The sequence below is a fragment of the Haliotis rufescens genome, unplaced genomic scaffold, assembly GCF_023055435.1.
Source record: "Haliotis rufescens isolate VD_foot unplaced genomic scaffold, xgHalRufe1.0.p SCAF_27, whole genome shotgun sequence".
Taxonomy (NCBI): Eukaryota; Metazoa; Mollusca; class Gastropoda; order Lepetellida; family Haliotidae; genus Haliotis; species Haliotis rufescens.
In genome coordinates this window covers 1,474,109-1,490,499 of record NW_025963968.1, presented here as the reverse complement: position 1 = coordinate 1,490,499, position 16,391 = coordinate 1,474,109, and the positions used below count along the sequence as shown (strand labels likewise).

General features: G+C 44.4%; 1 protein-coding gene across 1 annotated transcript; it reads right to left on the bottom strand.

The window, feature by feature from the left end:
- Window positions 1–3,140: 3,140 nt before the first annotated feature.
- On the bottom strand, window positions 3,141–14,702 carry LOC124113433. The gene is made up of 8 exons (XM_046473782.2): window positions 14,579–14,702; window positions 11,579–11,602; window positions 10,935–11,039; window positions 10,348–10,448; window positions 9,335–9,440; window positions 5,548–5,718; window positions 4,556–4,716; window positions 3,141–3,552 (listed from the first exon to the last, which is right to left on the bottom strand). Exons 1-8 carry the CDS (start codon window positions 14,640–14,642, stop codon window positions 3,457–3,459), a joined length of 828 nt encoding a protein of 275 aa, XP_046329738.2. The 5' UTR covers window positions 14,643–14,702; the 3' UTR covers window positions 3,141–3,456.
- Between the last annotated feature and the right edge of the window lie 1,689 nt (window positions 14,703–16,391).

Below are 16,391 nucleotides of genomic sequence, written 5' to 3'. Positions count from 1 at the left end.
AAGGAACTGTGCAGCATCTTGGGCATATCCCAGTCAAGAACTACACCATACCATCCAATGTGTAATGGGATGACAGAACGCTTCAACAGGACTCTGCTCAACATGCTTGGAACACTAAAGCCGGACCAGAAGTACGACTGGAAAGGATTCGTCGGTCCACTTGTTCATGCATACAATGCAACAAGACACGAATCAACGGGCTACTCCCCATTTTACCTGATGTTTGGTAGAGAAGCACGACTACCCATCGACCTTGCCTTTGGTATTGAGATTAACAAGGACAAGCAGACACTGACGTCCTATGTCAAAGCCCTGAAGACAAGGTTGGAACAGAGCTACAAGATCGCCACATCTGCATCAAGGGAAGCCCAGAAGAAACAGAAGACAGGGTATGATGTCAAAGCCAGAGGTGCAACAGTCCAGTCTGGAGATCGCGTCCTGGTGAAGATTCTAGCCTTTGAGGGAAAGCACAAGCTCTCTGACAAGTGGGAAGAGGATCCGTACGTAGTTCTTTCTCAGCCAAACCTGGGCATACCAGTGTTTGTTGTGAAGAAAGAAAACGGAGAAGGAAGGAACAGAACTTTACATCGTAACCTCCTCTTACCCATAGGATCTTTACCAGTTGAGAGAATTGAAGAAGTGCCAACAGCTCCGACTCCAGGACCAGAGAACCCTAAAGAACCAGAAACAGAGACAGAAACATCAGTGTCGGATCAAGATGAGCGTGGGTCCATCTCAAGCCTGCTTGTTGAACTTCCAACGGAGCCTGATGATACCACTGTCATCAACGCAGAATCCTTGGAACGAGATTCTACCTCACAGTTGGAGGGTGACGATCTGACAACTGGAGAGGTAGGCAGCCATTCTTCTGGTGGCGACGGCCACATGCCACGGGAGTCAGAGAACCCTGGTACAGGAGAAACGGATGCAAGAGAAGAAGAAGCAGCAGATGCTAATGTCAGTGAAGAACAGGACACAGACCCAGTGGTAGGAGCCACAGCTCCTGTCCCATCAGATGACCGACCAAGGCCAAGACCCAAGCCACCACCAAGGAAATCACTCCGGCAGAGACGGCCACCGGAGTGGCAGCGCTCAGGAGATTATGTGATGAGTCAGACAACATCAGAGGACAGGGATGATCGAACTCAACTAATCGAACAGCTTGCGGCTGCTGGCATCTTTGAGCGAATTGGTGGTGCGATGTCACAGCTCATTGTCACCTTACTTAATAACACCAGCAAATGACGAGGACGTCATTTGGGTGCAGGGGGAAGTATGTGGCAGGCTCATTTATGTACATACTTTTAATTAAGATTTATTAGTAAGTAGTAAGGTTATATGGCCTTGTTACCATTTTAACTAATTAGTTTGTTACGATATTATCATTATAAGAATATATTATTAGTTATAATATTAGTTATGTTTTATACCTTAGTATTTTATACCTTAAACATTCATTCCATAGCTCTGTAACATTAAGTAAGCTTACCCTCAGTCTAACTTCCACTAATTGTCACACTGCATGCTTTTGACTTACAGCACTCTTTGCCCCAGCGCGCCCCGGCCCAGTCTATTGTCTTGTTGATAGGCCAAGCTGGCCATAGCTACAGCAATGTTTATTGTTGAATTTTAAAAGATCAGTTGCTTTTTGTCACCTCAAGGAAAGACTCTGCGAGATTTATTGCTGCTTTCATTTCTATGTGAGGATTTGGATTTGTAGAAGGATTTATTCATATTTAAGGTTAGTTGGTTATTTATTTTATGAGTGTTGTATGTCTGAAATGAGTGGCTGTTGTACTATATATTTTTATACACTATTTTACCATAGGATATCACTTGTATATAGTATTCTGCATTTGTATTTCTTTATTATGCAGATTTCTCAGTAGCAACATTCACCGTTCGATCATTGTCACGGTATTACCAGTTCAGGTATCACCTATCTGGTATGTAATGTTCGTTATCACTCTATATCATATTAATATATTTTGTATCTGTGTATTGATGTATTGTACGGATACGTCTGATGTATTGTGTAATGTAAAGTAAATGCTATTCATTTTAATGGAAGTGATATATATATATATATATATTTTAGAAATTTAAAGAGTAACTACATGTATAACGGATTGTATATATTTATTCTATGTTATATTTGCTTATGTTGTACTTTTATTGTTTCAGACTGAAATTAAGTGCGTACATTCGCACCTTTATACAATAAACGTCATCAGCCTCACCCCCCACAGCTGTTTGTGATTATTTGGCCAGTAGGACACCTACTCCACTATCGGCCAACACAAGCACGGTTACACATGCATTATATTAGTAAGTGAATTTGAACCTTTTCATCTTATATTTGGTGACATATTCGCATATATCAAGTCTATTTCAGAGTCGAGGTCGATGTACAGTTCACTGAGATTCTCCACGTGACACCTGAGACAGGACAGCCTGAAAAAGGGAGCACTGGTTTGGCGGCCATCTTGGATCGTCTTTTTTCAGAAAGCCTTAATGTATAAAAAGTTGAAACTTTCCAACGTAATGTCTGTCTTGACTTCAATCAAGTTTGAGATAAATATTTTTTTCCGACCACGTGGTCCTTCTGAGCTGGGCAGGCAATGGGTGCATGTATATTGTCTGTTTCAAAGGTGATCACTGAATACAAGTTTGAGCATTTTTAGGGCGCTGGCTTAGCCTTGTGAGTAGCGTTTGAGCGTCACACCGAAACACCGGGTGCGATTTTCTACATGAAACCCATGGTCCACTTTTGTGTCTCCGTTCCTTTGTAGACAGGTTTAATAGTTCAGTTTTGTGTTTCATTAATATATAACTTGATTTAGTTACGATATGGCTGAAATATTGCCGATGTGACTATAAACCATAACTCACTCACTCACTTGTGTCTCCGCTGTGCTATTGCTTTGATATTGTTAAATAAGTGTAAACATACTCACGCACTTAGTCCGAATCTCTCCCATTTACACTGAAACTCTTCCACGAATGGCTAACCACCATGTCACAAAGATACCTGGATGTTTCATTTAAATTTACTCACTCGCGTTTCATGGCATATGCAGCATCTGCAGATATCAGGAGAATGATCTATGTTTGCTCAAATAAGACACAATAAACTCAAGTAGCATTCATAATTTTACTTGAAATCTATAACAAATAGAAAATTAACCCGCCGTGATATTCCTGGAATATTGCTAACAGCGGCGTAAAACCATACTCACTAATTATAAAAAATATGCAGATTCAGTGTAAAACACATGTTAAAAAAACACACAAACACCACAAAAAATAACAACTTTCCCCACCCTGTAATAAAACCCCCGAAAACAAACACATCTGTCTGGCTTCAGACACAAACACGGGCTTTCCCGTTAGTTTACGGAAAGAGACGAGTAAGGCCGACTGTGAAATTGAAGATCCAGGACGCCTTGAATCTGCTCAACAGAAGTTGCGTAGAGGGTTGGACAAATAGATGTGGAGTGTTGATAATCGGCTTCGTCCAGACAGACAGAGAGGTACGGGGTTGAGGAAACGCTGAATAATAATAATAATAATAATAATAATAATAATAATAATAGTAGCAGCATAACTCGGATGGATGAATGCAATATGTATAGTCCTATTGATGTTCAATGACAATTGATATAGTGTCCAAAAATGATAAACAAACTGTTCCATAGTGTTCGTGAGGTGTGATGGCTACCGCATTTGCCCGGATGGTTATCAAACATTCCAAAATGTGTCGGAGAAATAACAATTTAAAATACAAACGTAGCTTTAACCTAATTCTCCATCTCAGCTTACGTGCGTCTTTGTTGAAGCATGATATTTCACAGCTGGCGTTAAGACCCTCTTCCTGAACGGATCCCGGTTGATTGTTGGGTCATCGATCCCCAACATCAACCGGCGCTCACACTTCCCCCTCTCTGCTGCTGACCCGGGACTGTACTGACCACGACACGCCCCATTATCAGGCTCAGTCTGAGGTCCATTCACCGCCACTTTGAACTTTTAGTGTGCAGATATAACAGTGATCAGCCTCGTGTAGGTGGCCAGCAGGGTAACGAAAGCCACACGTTTACCACTCATATCAATCATAATCGGGGTAAATCTGGGATTCGAACCCTCGGAAGAGGATCCTGACAATGTACAGACTGTGCGGTTCCTGGGCCCACTGGGCCAACTCCGCTGAACAGAGTGTTCTTGTTTCAGTTCTCCAGCAACCAGTACAACGGCTACCCCGATGACCCCATCAGGAACCACCCCGTCGCGGAGCTCTCTGGACTATCGCTGCGACACTCCCCACTGTGATAGGTGTCAACAGTCATGTTTGGAGTTGAACTCAGGTTGGCCGTCATGTTTTTTAACAAGTGATGACGGCAGCGATGTTACAGAAAGTGTAACAATGATTTCAGGCACTGGGTAGGAGCTTGCGCTGGGTCGTCGGTCCTGAACACAGAGAGTTGCGTCTCCTTGATCCTCGGACCGTGTTGAAGAAAGAGAGCAAGTGTGTCAAGCTGACCAAGTATGTACTTACCCTGAACTGTGAGGGGGGAGGATGTTCATAACGAGGCGACGTCAGATCGGCGTTAAACGCCCAGCCAAAAGAGTTGAGCTTGCCACCATTGTACATGAGAAACACTGGGAAGAAGCGGCTACAGTCCATGTCCCTCGATATGTCGTACCAGTAGTGCACTCCTGAAGCAACAGCAAAAAGGGTTTCTAGGCAATGCTTATTTAGCCTGTAAGGCAAACGTCGTTGTGAAATACCATACCAGGCAGACCTCGCTATCATAAATATAAGATGAAATGCAAACATGGGCAAACACGTCACCAAGCATTTAGTTCGCTGGCTAAAAATGAAAAAGAAATGGTATTCGATGGCGATGTATTTGATACCAGTATCGTAGTTGTGTTTTTGACCTTAAGATTGAGTGATATGACATTTTGATAACATTTGTACTTTTTTAGTCAAATCAAATTTTCAAGTGTGTACCTTATTTTGGCAGGCACTGTAGTTACAGCTGACGAGGTTTAGTATTGTTTTACGCCGTTTCAGCAAGATTCCAGCTATATTACGGAGTGGAAAACCAAACACTGGCTTCAAACATTTTACCAATGTAGGGAATCAAACCAAAGCCCTCGGCGTAACAGGCAAACGCTTTAACCACAATGCCACCCGCCTCGCCCCTTAACGAGGTTGAGACTCGTGAAGATCTGAGTCAGAATAGGTCTTCAGCAACCCATGCATGTCTGGATCGGGTGGTCAGGCTCGCTGACTTGGTTGATGCATTTCATCGTATCCCAATTGCGTTGATCGATGCTCTTGATGTCAGTCACTTGATTGTCTGGTCCAGACTCGACTATTTACAGACCGCGGTCATACAGCTGAAATACTGCATTAAACAACAACAACAACAACAACAACAACAACAACAACAACAACTTAAAGAGGTTGAACTGTAGTGTTAAACCTAATAGCTGGAAAATCAATTTGTACAATTTAGGATTGAAAATATTAGACGTTACCCATCCATGGGAAGCACTTTCCCCTTGTCCAGCGTGTTGTGCGGAGTCCTGTCTCGGTCATTGGAATAGTGATGTATTCCCTAGGGGTGGTGCCGTTCTGGATCAGCAGCTGCGTCCCCGTCCCTTCCTCGGAATACTGGTCTGAGGTCCGCCCCCTGCTGCATATACTCCCTGACAACACGAAGAGTGAGTGAGTGAGTGAGTGAGTGAGTGAGTGAGTGAGTGGGTGGGTGGGTGGGTGAGTGAGTGAGTGAGTGGGTGGGTGGGTGGGTGAGTGAGTGAGTGAGTGAGTGAGTGAGTGGGTGGGTGGGTGGGTGGGTGAGTGAGTGGGTGCCTGGGTGAATGAGTGGGTGGGTTGGTGGGTGGGTGAGTGAGTGAGTGAGTGAGTGAGTGAGTGAGTGAGTGAGTGAGTGAGTGAGTGAGTGAGTGAGTGAGTGAGTGAGTGAGTGAGTCTACAGAAAACCAGCCCAGCTTCCAGGAAGGTATCATGAAGAACATGCTTGAATGATACACTTGAAAGCCATGTGAGATCATCAAGTCTGGTATGTGTAAAAACTATACTACTTTACTCTGTGAAGTTGACCTTTCGCATAAGTGAACGAAGTGAGCTAGATAAATATTCCAAGCAGTATTTGAGTATTTGAAATTTATATCTGACCTTCACCTTTTGGTGCCTTTGTGTTAATGTTGAAACACATATCATTGAGAGGAAATGGATTTAGTTGCAGATACACTTCGAACTGTTCCTGTAACACACGACGGAGAATTTATTGCCCCTTATTAACGCTTGTAAGAGGGGTGTTTTTTTGTGGGGATGGGGATGGGAGGTGTAGATTGTGTGAATATGGCGACCTTTCTCTTGTGATGTTGCAACGATCGTTTTACTGCATGTGTAACTGTGTCACGTCATGTTTAGACGACTATCACATTTTGTAGATTGGCACACCGACGTCAGTGAAGTCATTCGTAGTCATTCTAACCCGGAATGACCACGGGGAGACCAGCATAGGTTGCCAGGACCTATTTTAACCCGGAATGACCACGGGGAGACCAGCATAGGTTGCCAGGACCTATTTTAACCCGGAATGACCACGGGGAGACCAGCATCAATTGCCAGGACCTATTTTAACCCGGAATGACCACGGGGAGACCAGCATGGGTTACCAGGACCTATTTTAACCCGGAATGACCACGGGGAGACCAGCATGGGTTACCAGGACCTATTTTAACTCGGAATGACCACGGGGAGACCAGCATAGGTTGCCAGGACCTATTTTAACCCCGAATGACCACGGGGAGACCAGCATGGGTTACCAGGACCTATTTTAACTCGGAATGACCACGGAGGAGACCAGCATAGGTTGCCAGGACCTATTTTAACCCGGAATGACCAATGGGAGACCAGCATAGGTTGCCAGGACCTATTTTAACCCGGAATGACCACGGGGAGACCAGCATGGGTTACCAGGACCTATTTTAACTCGGAATGACCACGGGGAGACCAGCATAGGTTGCCAGGACCTATTTTAACCCGACCAGAGGTTTACTACGCCCAATTAAGGTTGGGTTTTACAACGTTGCAAGGCAAATCCTCAACAAGGGTTTATGGTAGGGTAACAATCTGTTGCGGAACGGTTGCAAAACACGTGGTAATATCAACGTAAAATTCCCATGTACAGATCATGAAACGAGAACGGAACCACATGCTTATCGCAAGAGGCGACTAACTTGGGATTAGGCGGTGAGTATGATTGTGCGTCATGCAGTCAGTTACTTGTTTGCCCTTTCCAGACTTCCAGAAAAATAACATTCACTCACTCACTCACGTAATTGACCAGTTTGTATAATACTTCAGACACCGGTGTAAAATAACATTCACTCACTCACGTAATTGACCAGTTTGTATACTACTTCAGACACCGGTGTAAAATAACATTCACTCACTCACGTAATTGACCAGTTTGTATAATACTTCAGACACCGGTGTAAAATAACATTCACTCACTCACGTAATTGACCAGTTTGTATAATACTTCAGACACCGGTGTAACATAACATTCACTCACTCACGTAATTGACCAGTTTGTATAATACTTCAGACACCGGTGTAACATAACATTCACTCACTCACGTAATTGATCAGTTTGTATAATACTTCAGACACCGGTGTAACTTAACATTTACTCACTCACGTAATTGACCAGACTGTACAATACTTCAGACACCGGTGTAAAATAACATTCACTCACTCACGTAATTGACCAGTTTGTATAATACTTCAGACACCGGTGTAAAATAACATTCACTCACTCACGTAATTGACCAGTTTGTATAATACTTCAGACACCGGTGTAACATAACATTCACTCACTCACGTAATTGACCAGTTTGTATAATACTTCAGACACCGGTGTAACATAACATTCACTCACTCACGTAATTGATCAGTTTGTATAATACTTCAGACACCGGTGTAACTTAACATTTACTCACTCACGTAATTGACCAGACTGTACAATACTTTAGACACCGGTGTAAAATAACATTCACTCACTCACGTAATTGACCAGACTGTACAATACTTTAGACACCGGTGTAAAATAACATTCATTCCCTCACGTAATTGACCAGACTGTACAATACTTTAGACACCGGTGTAAAATAACATTCATTCCCTCACGTAATTGACCAGACTGTACAATACTTTAGACACCGGTGTAAAATAACATTCATTCCCTCACGTAATTGACCAGACTGTACAATACTTTAGACACCGGTGTAAAATAACATTCATTCCCTCACGTAATTGACCAGACTGTACAATACTTTAGACACCGGTGTAACATAACATTCACTCACTCACGTAATTGACCAGACTGTACAATACTTTAGACACCGGTGTAAAATAACATTCATTCCCTCACGTAATTGACCAGACTGTACAATACTTTAGACACCGGTGTAAAATAACATTCATTCCCTCACGTAATTGACCAGACTGTACAATACTTTAGACACCGGTGTAAAATAACATTCATTCCCTCACGTAATTGACCAGACTGTACAATACTTTAGACACCGGTGTAAAATAACATTCATTCCCTCACGTAATTGACCAGACTGTACAATACTTTAGACACCGGTGTAAAATAACATTCATTCCCTCACGTAATTGACCAGACTGTACAATACTTTAGACACCGGTGTAACATAACATTCATTCCCTCACGTAATTGACCAGACTGTACAATACTTTAGACACCGGTGTAAAATAACATTCATTCCCTCACGTAATTGACCAGACTGTACAATACTTTAGACACCGGTGTAACATAACATTCATTCCCTCACGTAATTGACCAGACTGTACAATACTTTAGACACCGGTGTAACATAACATTCATTCCCTCACGTAATTGACCAGACTGTACAATACTTTAGACACCGGTGTAACATAACATTCATTCCCTCACGTAATTGACCAGACTGTACAATACTTTAGACACCGGTGTAACATAACATTCATTCCCTCACGTAATTGACCAGACTGTACAATACTTTAGACACCGGTGTAACATAACATTCATTCCCTCACGTAATTGATCAGTTTGTATAATACTTCAGACACCGGTGTAACTTAACATTTACTCACTCACGTAATTGACCAGACTGTACAATACTTCAGACACCGGTGTAACATAACATTCATTCCCTCGTGTGATCAGCTAAATCCCGTGCTCTTCACGCACAGAGTGTCCTACTCTCCAGGTGACACACATGCACCTACCAGGGTCGGTGAAGTAGGCGGTGACGAACTGGTGGTGGTCGTACTCGACGAAGGGGTGGTTCCTGATGGGGTCATCGGGGTAGCCGTTGTACTGGTTGCTGGAGAACTGAAACAAGAACACCCATCAGTAATACCACGGGCTATAGGACATCCCGCAGTTATACACCGGGCTATAGGACATCCCGCAGTTATACCACGGGCTATAAGACATCCGCAATTATACCACGGGCTATAGAACATCCCGCAGTAATACCACGGGCTATAGAACATCCCGCAGTTATACCACGGGCTATAGGACATCCCGCAGTTATACCACGGGCTATAAGACATCCGCAATTATACCACGGGCTATAGAACATCCCGCAGTAATACCACGGGCTATAGGGCATCCCGCAGTTATACCACGGGCTATAGAACATCCCGCAGTAATACCACGGGCTATAGAACATCCCGCAGTTATACCACGGGCTATAGGACATCCCGCAGTTATACCACGGGCTATAAGACATCCGCAATTATACCACAGGCTATAGAACATCCCGCAGTAATACCACGGGCTATAGGACATCCCGCAGTTATACCACGGGCTATAGGACATCCCGCAGTTATACCACGGGCTATAAGACATCCCGCAGTTATACCACGGGCTATAGGACATCACAGGTGGCCCACTCGTCTAAGACGCCGCGATTCGCTGTGCAGAGTTGCGTCCCTTTGTCGCGCCAGAAACCTATGATTGTGAGTTCGAATCCCGGTTCGCCCCAATTATGTTTCTAGGTTTGTCAGCATCATACCTGTGCACGTGGGTTTCACCGAAGTGGTAAACGTCTGAGACCTGCATCACTTCGGGCTTTCCTCCCACATTAAGCTGACACGCCGTGATGTAACTGGGATACTGTTAAAAGCGGCGTTAAACCCAACTCACTTACTCACTCACTCTTGTCACAATTTTCGAAATTCGATTGAACCATTTGACTTGTTATAAGGATGGACGTTTTCGATATCGCCCTTACCCCTGCTTGAATGCCGGCGATGATGCCGTTCACGTCAAAGATGAGGACGACAGCGAGGTCTCCATTTTTAGCAAAACGCCTGCCAGCAAACATAGGAGTTGCTGAAAAGAAATGATTTAAAACTTGACTTTTCGTCAAAAGAAATGAAGATGAAATTGCAGCACAAGAGTTGTTTATTGTATACCGATGGAAATAGTATTGGCTGTGGGTGTGTCAGTGAGTATATCACACAACACACACAGACACACACACATATATATACACACACACCAAACACATATACACACCACGCACACATATACACACCCCAAACACACACCACACATTCACACACATACACACACATAGACACACACCAAACAGACAGACACACACGCAGGCACACACGCACGCATGCACGCATTCACTCACTCACTCACTCTCACTCACGCACACACGCAGGCACGCATTCACTCACTCTCACTCACGCACACACGCAGGCACGCTCACTAACTCACTCACTCACGCACACTAACTCATTCACGCACGCACGCACGCACGCACGCACGCACGCACGCACGCACGCACACGCACGCACACGCACGCACCTCCACACCCGGACAGCTCGGTGAAGCCTTCATCCCTGGCGGCAAGCACTGTTCTCGGAAGGTGAGAAAATGTCCCGGAGCTGAATACGTTGATTCCGAAAGTCACTGTAAGAATGAAAAAAAGTTGCCGTATAACCACAAAAATACAAAAATGACAATCTACTTCATATTTGTCAGTTTACAATTAGTGCAAAAAATATGTATATATTTATTCTGAATATGCCACGAAGATGAATTAAGGCTGATGCAAGACTGCATTGTAAACATGTGTGAAGTTCCAAAACACAAACCAGCGCCTTCCTTGTCCCATAACTAGACGGGTTTAGGATTGTAATTAACAGGTAAACCTGTCGTGGGTTTAAATGTTGGTTCAAATGCAAATAGTATGTGGGGAGTCGAACCCGGGTTTTCAGTCTGACGACTGAGCTACTAGGCTACTAGACTGGTTCCCTGATCCTCCGCTTGGTGTCGCTGCTCTTGCCCGGCCTTCCAAGGAAAGGGCCGGTAAAGACTGGTTCCCGGATCGTTCGCTTGGTGTCGCTGCTCTTGCTCTGCGTTCAAAGTCTGTCGCAGAAACGAACGGGAACCAGTCTACTAAGCAACACAACAAAACATATCAGAATGTACAGGGGGAACTAGCTTACCTTGCAGTTTGTCCCAGTCAGGCGCTGAAACAGAATATTTACACAGATAATATATGTAACCGAGTATTGTGATTATTTTAGTCGTATATCAGCGTGTCTTAGTTCGTATATATGCGAGGAAAGCCCAGATGAAACAGCACGAAACTGGAGCTGAAAGACCTCGTGTCATTATCAAGGGGAATCTAGGATTAAAATTCACTACCAGCTTAAAACCCTGCAGCGCTATAAACTAAGTGACCCTGTCATGTTGTCATATTCACTCCTTGTTACTGCAGTTGTTTGTGGATTTGTTGTCAGTCGCGCATTCAACTATATTCCAGCTTTTTCGCGGCGGCCTGTAAATAATCGAGTCTTGGCCAGACGAACCAGTAATTAATATCACTATAAATCACGACATGGGGGTAAGCGGGCCGCCAAGTGTGACCTCCCAATCCACTAGTCGCCTCTTACGGCCAACATGGGCTGCTGGGGATATACAGGAATGCGTCGTGGAGAATAGAGAAGAAGGCACTACCTTGATCACCAGCTTCTAACAGTAACATGCGACGTGAAGGCAAGCATGCATTGTCGACTTTTCCGGAGTTCCGAGTGCCGTTATTTGACAGAATGTTAATGTTTCAAATTATAAATAATAACATAAAATATCATAGAGATGTTGTAACGTGCATACCAGAAAGTTAACGCTACCTGATAATAGACGACATGACAGCGTGATCGCTTTTAGCGACGTGTCAGGTTATTCGACGACATGTTAGTGAGAAAGCACGTTGAAAGAATGATTTTACGGCGCTTTAGGTAATATTCGCGATGGGGACACACGAATTGAGTTTCATGTTGTACCCCTTGCGAACGTTTAAACAAAGGCTACCCGCCGGCCCGATAACACTTTATCAAATATATAATAAGGGTACGTCCCACTAAATAGAGGGTGTGTCATTTTTTGTGTGGGAAAAAAACAACACGTTTGCTTTTAGCGAGCGAGATTGAAATACAACCAGGGAGACATAATATAACATTACAACCTTGTTTTATCCCAAAGTTTAAGGAAGAACCGTTATCTTTCCCGAGGTGGGTAACGACGTCATGTTTTCGTGTGGTGTGAAATGAGTTTAAAGCCGCTTTTGTTAACACGAGGATGTATCACACAGTATGGCAGTTCCGCAAATCACTGAACACTTGCAGAAATGCGTAGGGCTCACTGACATGGTGAACTAATTTATGTGGAATAACTCATCGACAAAATATTATTTTTGTACTACATTGGGTATTAACCAGTACAGGAAAACAAAACTCGCCTACGGTAGCTAATGTACAGCACATAATGGCAACACGGCAATGTTATACCCCGCGAGTGTGTTGCGTACAGAGAAGCTCCCTTGACTCGAAGTCATTGGGAACATCACATGCACCTCGAACCTCCGCAGTTCGAGACAAAAGGAGAGCCTACATTAGACCATGAAGCCGATATTAGACCATGAAGCCGACAATAGACAACAGTGCAGATATTGGGCCAAAGAGCCGATATTAGACCATGAAGCCGATAAAAGACAACAGTGCAGATATTGGACCAAAGAGCCTACATTAGACCATGAAAACCGATAATAGACAACAGTGCAGATATTGGACCAAAGAGGCGATATTAGACCATGAAGCCGATAATAGACAACAGTGCAGATATTGGGCCAAAGAGCCGATATTAGACCATGAAGCCGATAATAGACAACAGTGCAGATAATGGTCCAAAGAGGCGATATTAGACCATGAAGCCGATAAAAGACAACAGTGCAGATATTGGACCAAAGAGCCTATATTAGACCATGAAAACCGATAATAGACAACAGTGCAGATATTGGACCAAAGAGGCGATATTAGACCATGAAAACCGATAATAGACAACAGTGCAGATACTGGGCCAAAGAGGCGATATTAGACCATGAAGCCGATAATAGACAACAGTGCAGATATTGGGCCAAAGAGGCGATATTAGACCATGAAGCCGATAATAGACAACAGTGCAGATAATGGGCCAAAGAGGCGATATTAGACCATGAAGCCGATAATAGACCACAGTGCAGATATTGGGCCAAAGAGCCTACATTAGACAATGAAGCCGATAATAGACCATGAAGCCGATAATAGACAACAGTGCAGATATTGGACCAAAGAGCCTACATTAGACCATGAAGCCGATAATAGACAACAGTGCAGATATTGGGCCAAAGAGCCGATATTAGACCATGAAGCCGATAATAGACCACAGTGCAGATAATGGGCCAAAGAGGCGATATTAGACCATGAAGCCGATAATAGACAACAGTGCAGATATTGGGCCAAAGAGCCTACATTAGACCATGAAGCCGATAATAGACCACAGTGCAGATATTGGGCCAAAGAGCCTACATTAGACCATGAAGCCGATAATAGACCACAGTGCAGATATTGGGCCAAAGAGCCGATATTAGACCATGAAGCCGATAATAGACAACAGTGCAGATATTGGACCAAAGAGGCGATATTAGACCATGAAGCCGATAATAGACAACAGTGCAGATATTAGACAATGAAGCCGATAATAGACCATGAAGCCGATAATAGACAACAGTGCAGATATTGGGCCAAAGAGCCGATATTAGACCATGAAAACCGATAATAGACAACAGTGCAGATATTGGGCCAAAGAGCCGATATTAGACCATGAAAACCGATAATAGACAACAGTGCAGATATTGGGCCAAAGAGCCGATATTAGACCATGAAAACCGATATTGACCATAGAACCCATAAATTAGATCTGGTTCAGACTCGGAAATTTACAGACCGCCGTCATATAGCTCGAATATTGCTGAGTGCGGCGTTAAACAAAAAACCCAAAAAACAAACAAGCAAACATAGACATAAACGACATTAGGAGATAAGGATGGTCATTGTAAGATGTTAACCTGTATATACTTTACACTCAGTAATACAACAACCACGATATGAATATGAAGACCAACTTACATCTGCTGAAGAAGAAGGCCTGGGACCCAGACAGGATGGCGATGCACAGTAACAAGCGGAGCATGGCTGAACCTTCTCACCGGGATGGACGCAGTGGAGTGACACGATGCTGGAGCCCAGCAGAGGTGATATCAGTGGGACGTACACTTTCAGCTAGAACCCGAGTCGACCCGAGGTGCAACAAGACAAATACTTCAGCTGGCGTGAGTGAGAAACTCACACATTGCTCGGGGGATTATGCTGTTGGTACTGCGAGCGCCAAATCGATGGACTTGCATGAAGGCGGTGCACCGTGAATGCAGTTTTAGGATATGAAAGAGTAATTCGAAAATAGTACAAATAAACTGAACAATGTTTGCTTTGTAGTTCAGTTTACATAAAATGCATAAAACAAAAATAAAAATCAATATTATCAGATCGCGGGATTATCAATTCACAGCCAATCGACAGTGTGTCTACGTACGATGCACAGGTGTTTACAGAAAAAGCGCTCAAAAAGTTCAAAGCTACTAAAGAAGGAGATTCCAGCCTTCAATTCCCTGAAGATCTCAGACAGTTTCCTCCATTACACTCAATGGAGAGACGTGTACGGAAAGAAGGGCTGGCTACCATCTACACGAAGTCCCTGAGGGGGAGAAGGTAGATGGGCGTGCCGCGACCCTGCCCCTTGTGCCATTCGACAGGGTAGAAGATGTGGGTGGAGGCGACTGCCGATAGCCCTGCACGACCAAAGATCACCGCCTTCATGGACTACGTAACAACATCTTTGGTGGAAGGGAGGTAAATGTTGTTCAGTCCTGACATCTGGAACCACTGTGGCACGTCTCGTCATCTGATTAACCATTAAGTTTGGCACCACCAGATGAACCTGCCAGCCAGGAAGGGCCACCCTAACGTCTACGAGGTGGTGCTGCTATTTCTGCGAGATCGGTCCAACACATTAACAGTCATCCTAGCACCATCCTAGCACCATCTGTCTGACATTGATTACACAGACCATGTGTCGGAACTACCTGGAGTGAGTGAGTGAATTTTGTTTTATGCCGCTTTTAGCAATATTCCAGCAATATCAGGGCGAGGGACCCAAGAAATGGGTTTCACACATGGGGGGGAATCAAACCCGGGGCTTCGGCGCGTTAACCACTAGGCTAACCCACCACCCCAGAACTACATGGGCTGAACATTGATATCAATATGTACATTTTAACAGTTTAAACATTTTAGCTTCACATGCATTAATTAAACATTAATTACGGTAATGAAACTGATGTGCGATACTCATCTCGTTTGTTCTCGTTTTATTTTCCTGGTACCGGGAGCTCCAAATCCCTATCCCGTGTCAGTGAGCCGTGTCTGAGTCCCTACTAGTCCCGGGAGCTCCAAACCCCGTGTCAGTGAACCGTGTCTGAGCCCCTACTAGTCCCGGGAGCTTCAAACCCCGTGTCAGTGAACCGTGTCTGAGTCCCTACTAGTCCCGGGAGCTCCAAATCCCGTGTCAGTGAACCGTGCCTGAGCCCCTACTAGTCCCGGGAGCTCCAAACCCCGTGTCAGTGAACCGTGTCTGAGTCCCTACTAGTCCCGGGAGCTCCAAACCCCGTGTCAGTGAACCGTGTCTGAGCCCCTTCTAGTCCCGGGAGCTACAAATCCCGTGTCAGTGAACCGTGTCTGAGCCCCTACTACTCCCGAGAGCTCTAAATCCCCTGTCAGTGAACCGTGTCTGGCCCCTACTAGTCCCGGGAGCTCCAAACCCCGTGTCAGGGAACCGTGTCTGGCCCCTACTAGTCCCGGGAGCTCCAAACCCCGTGTCAGTGAA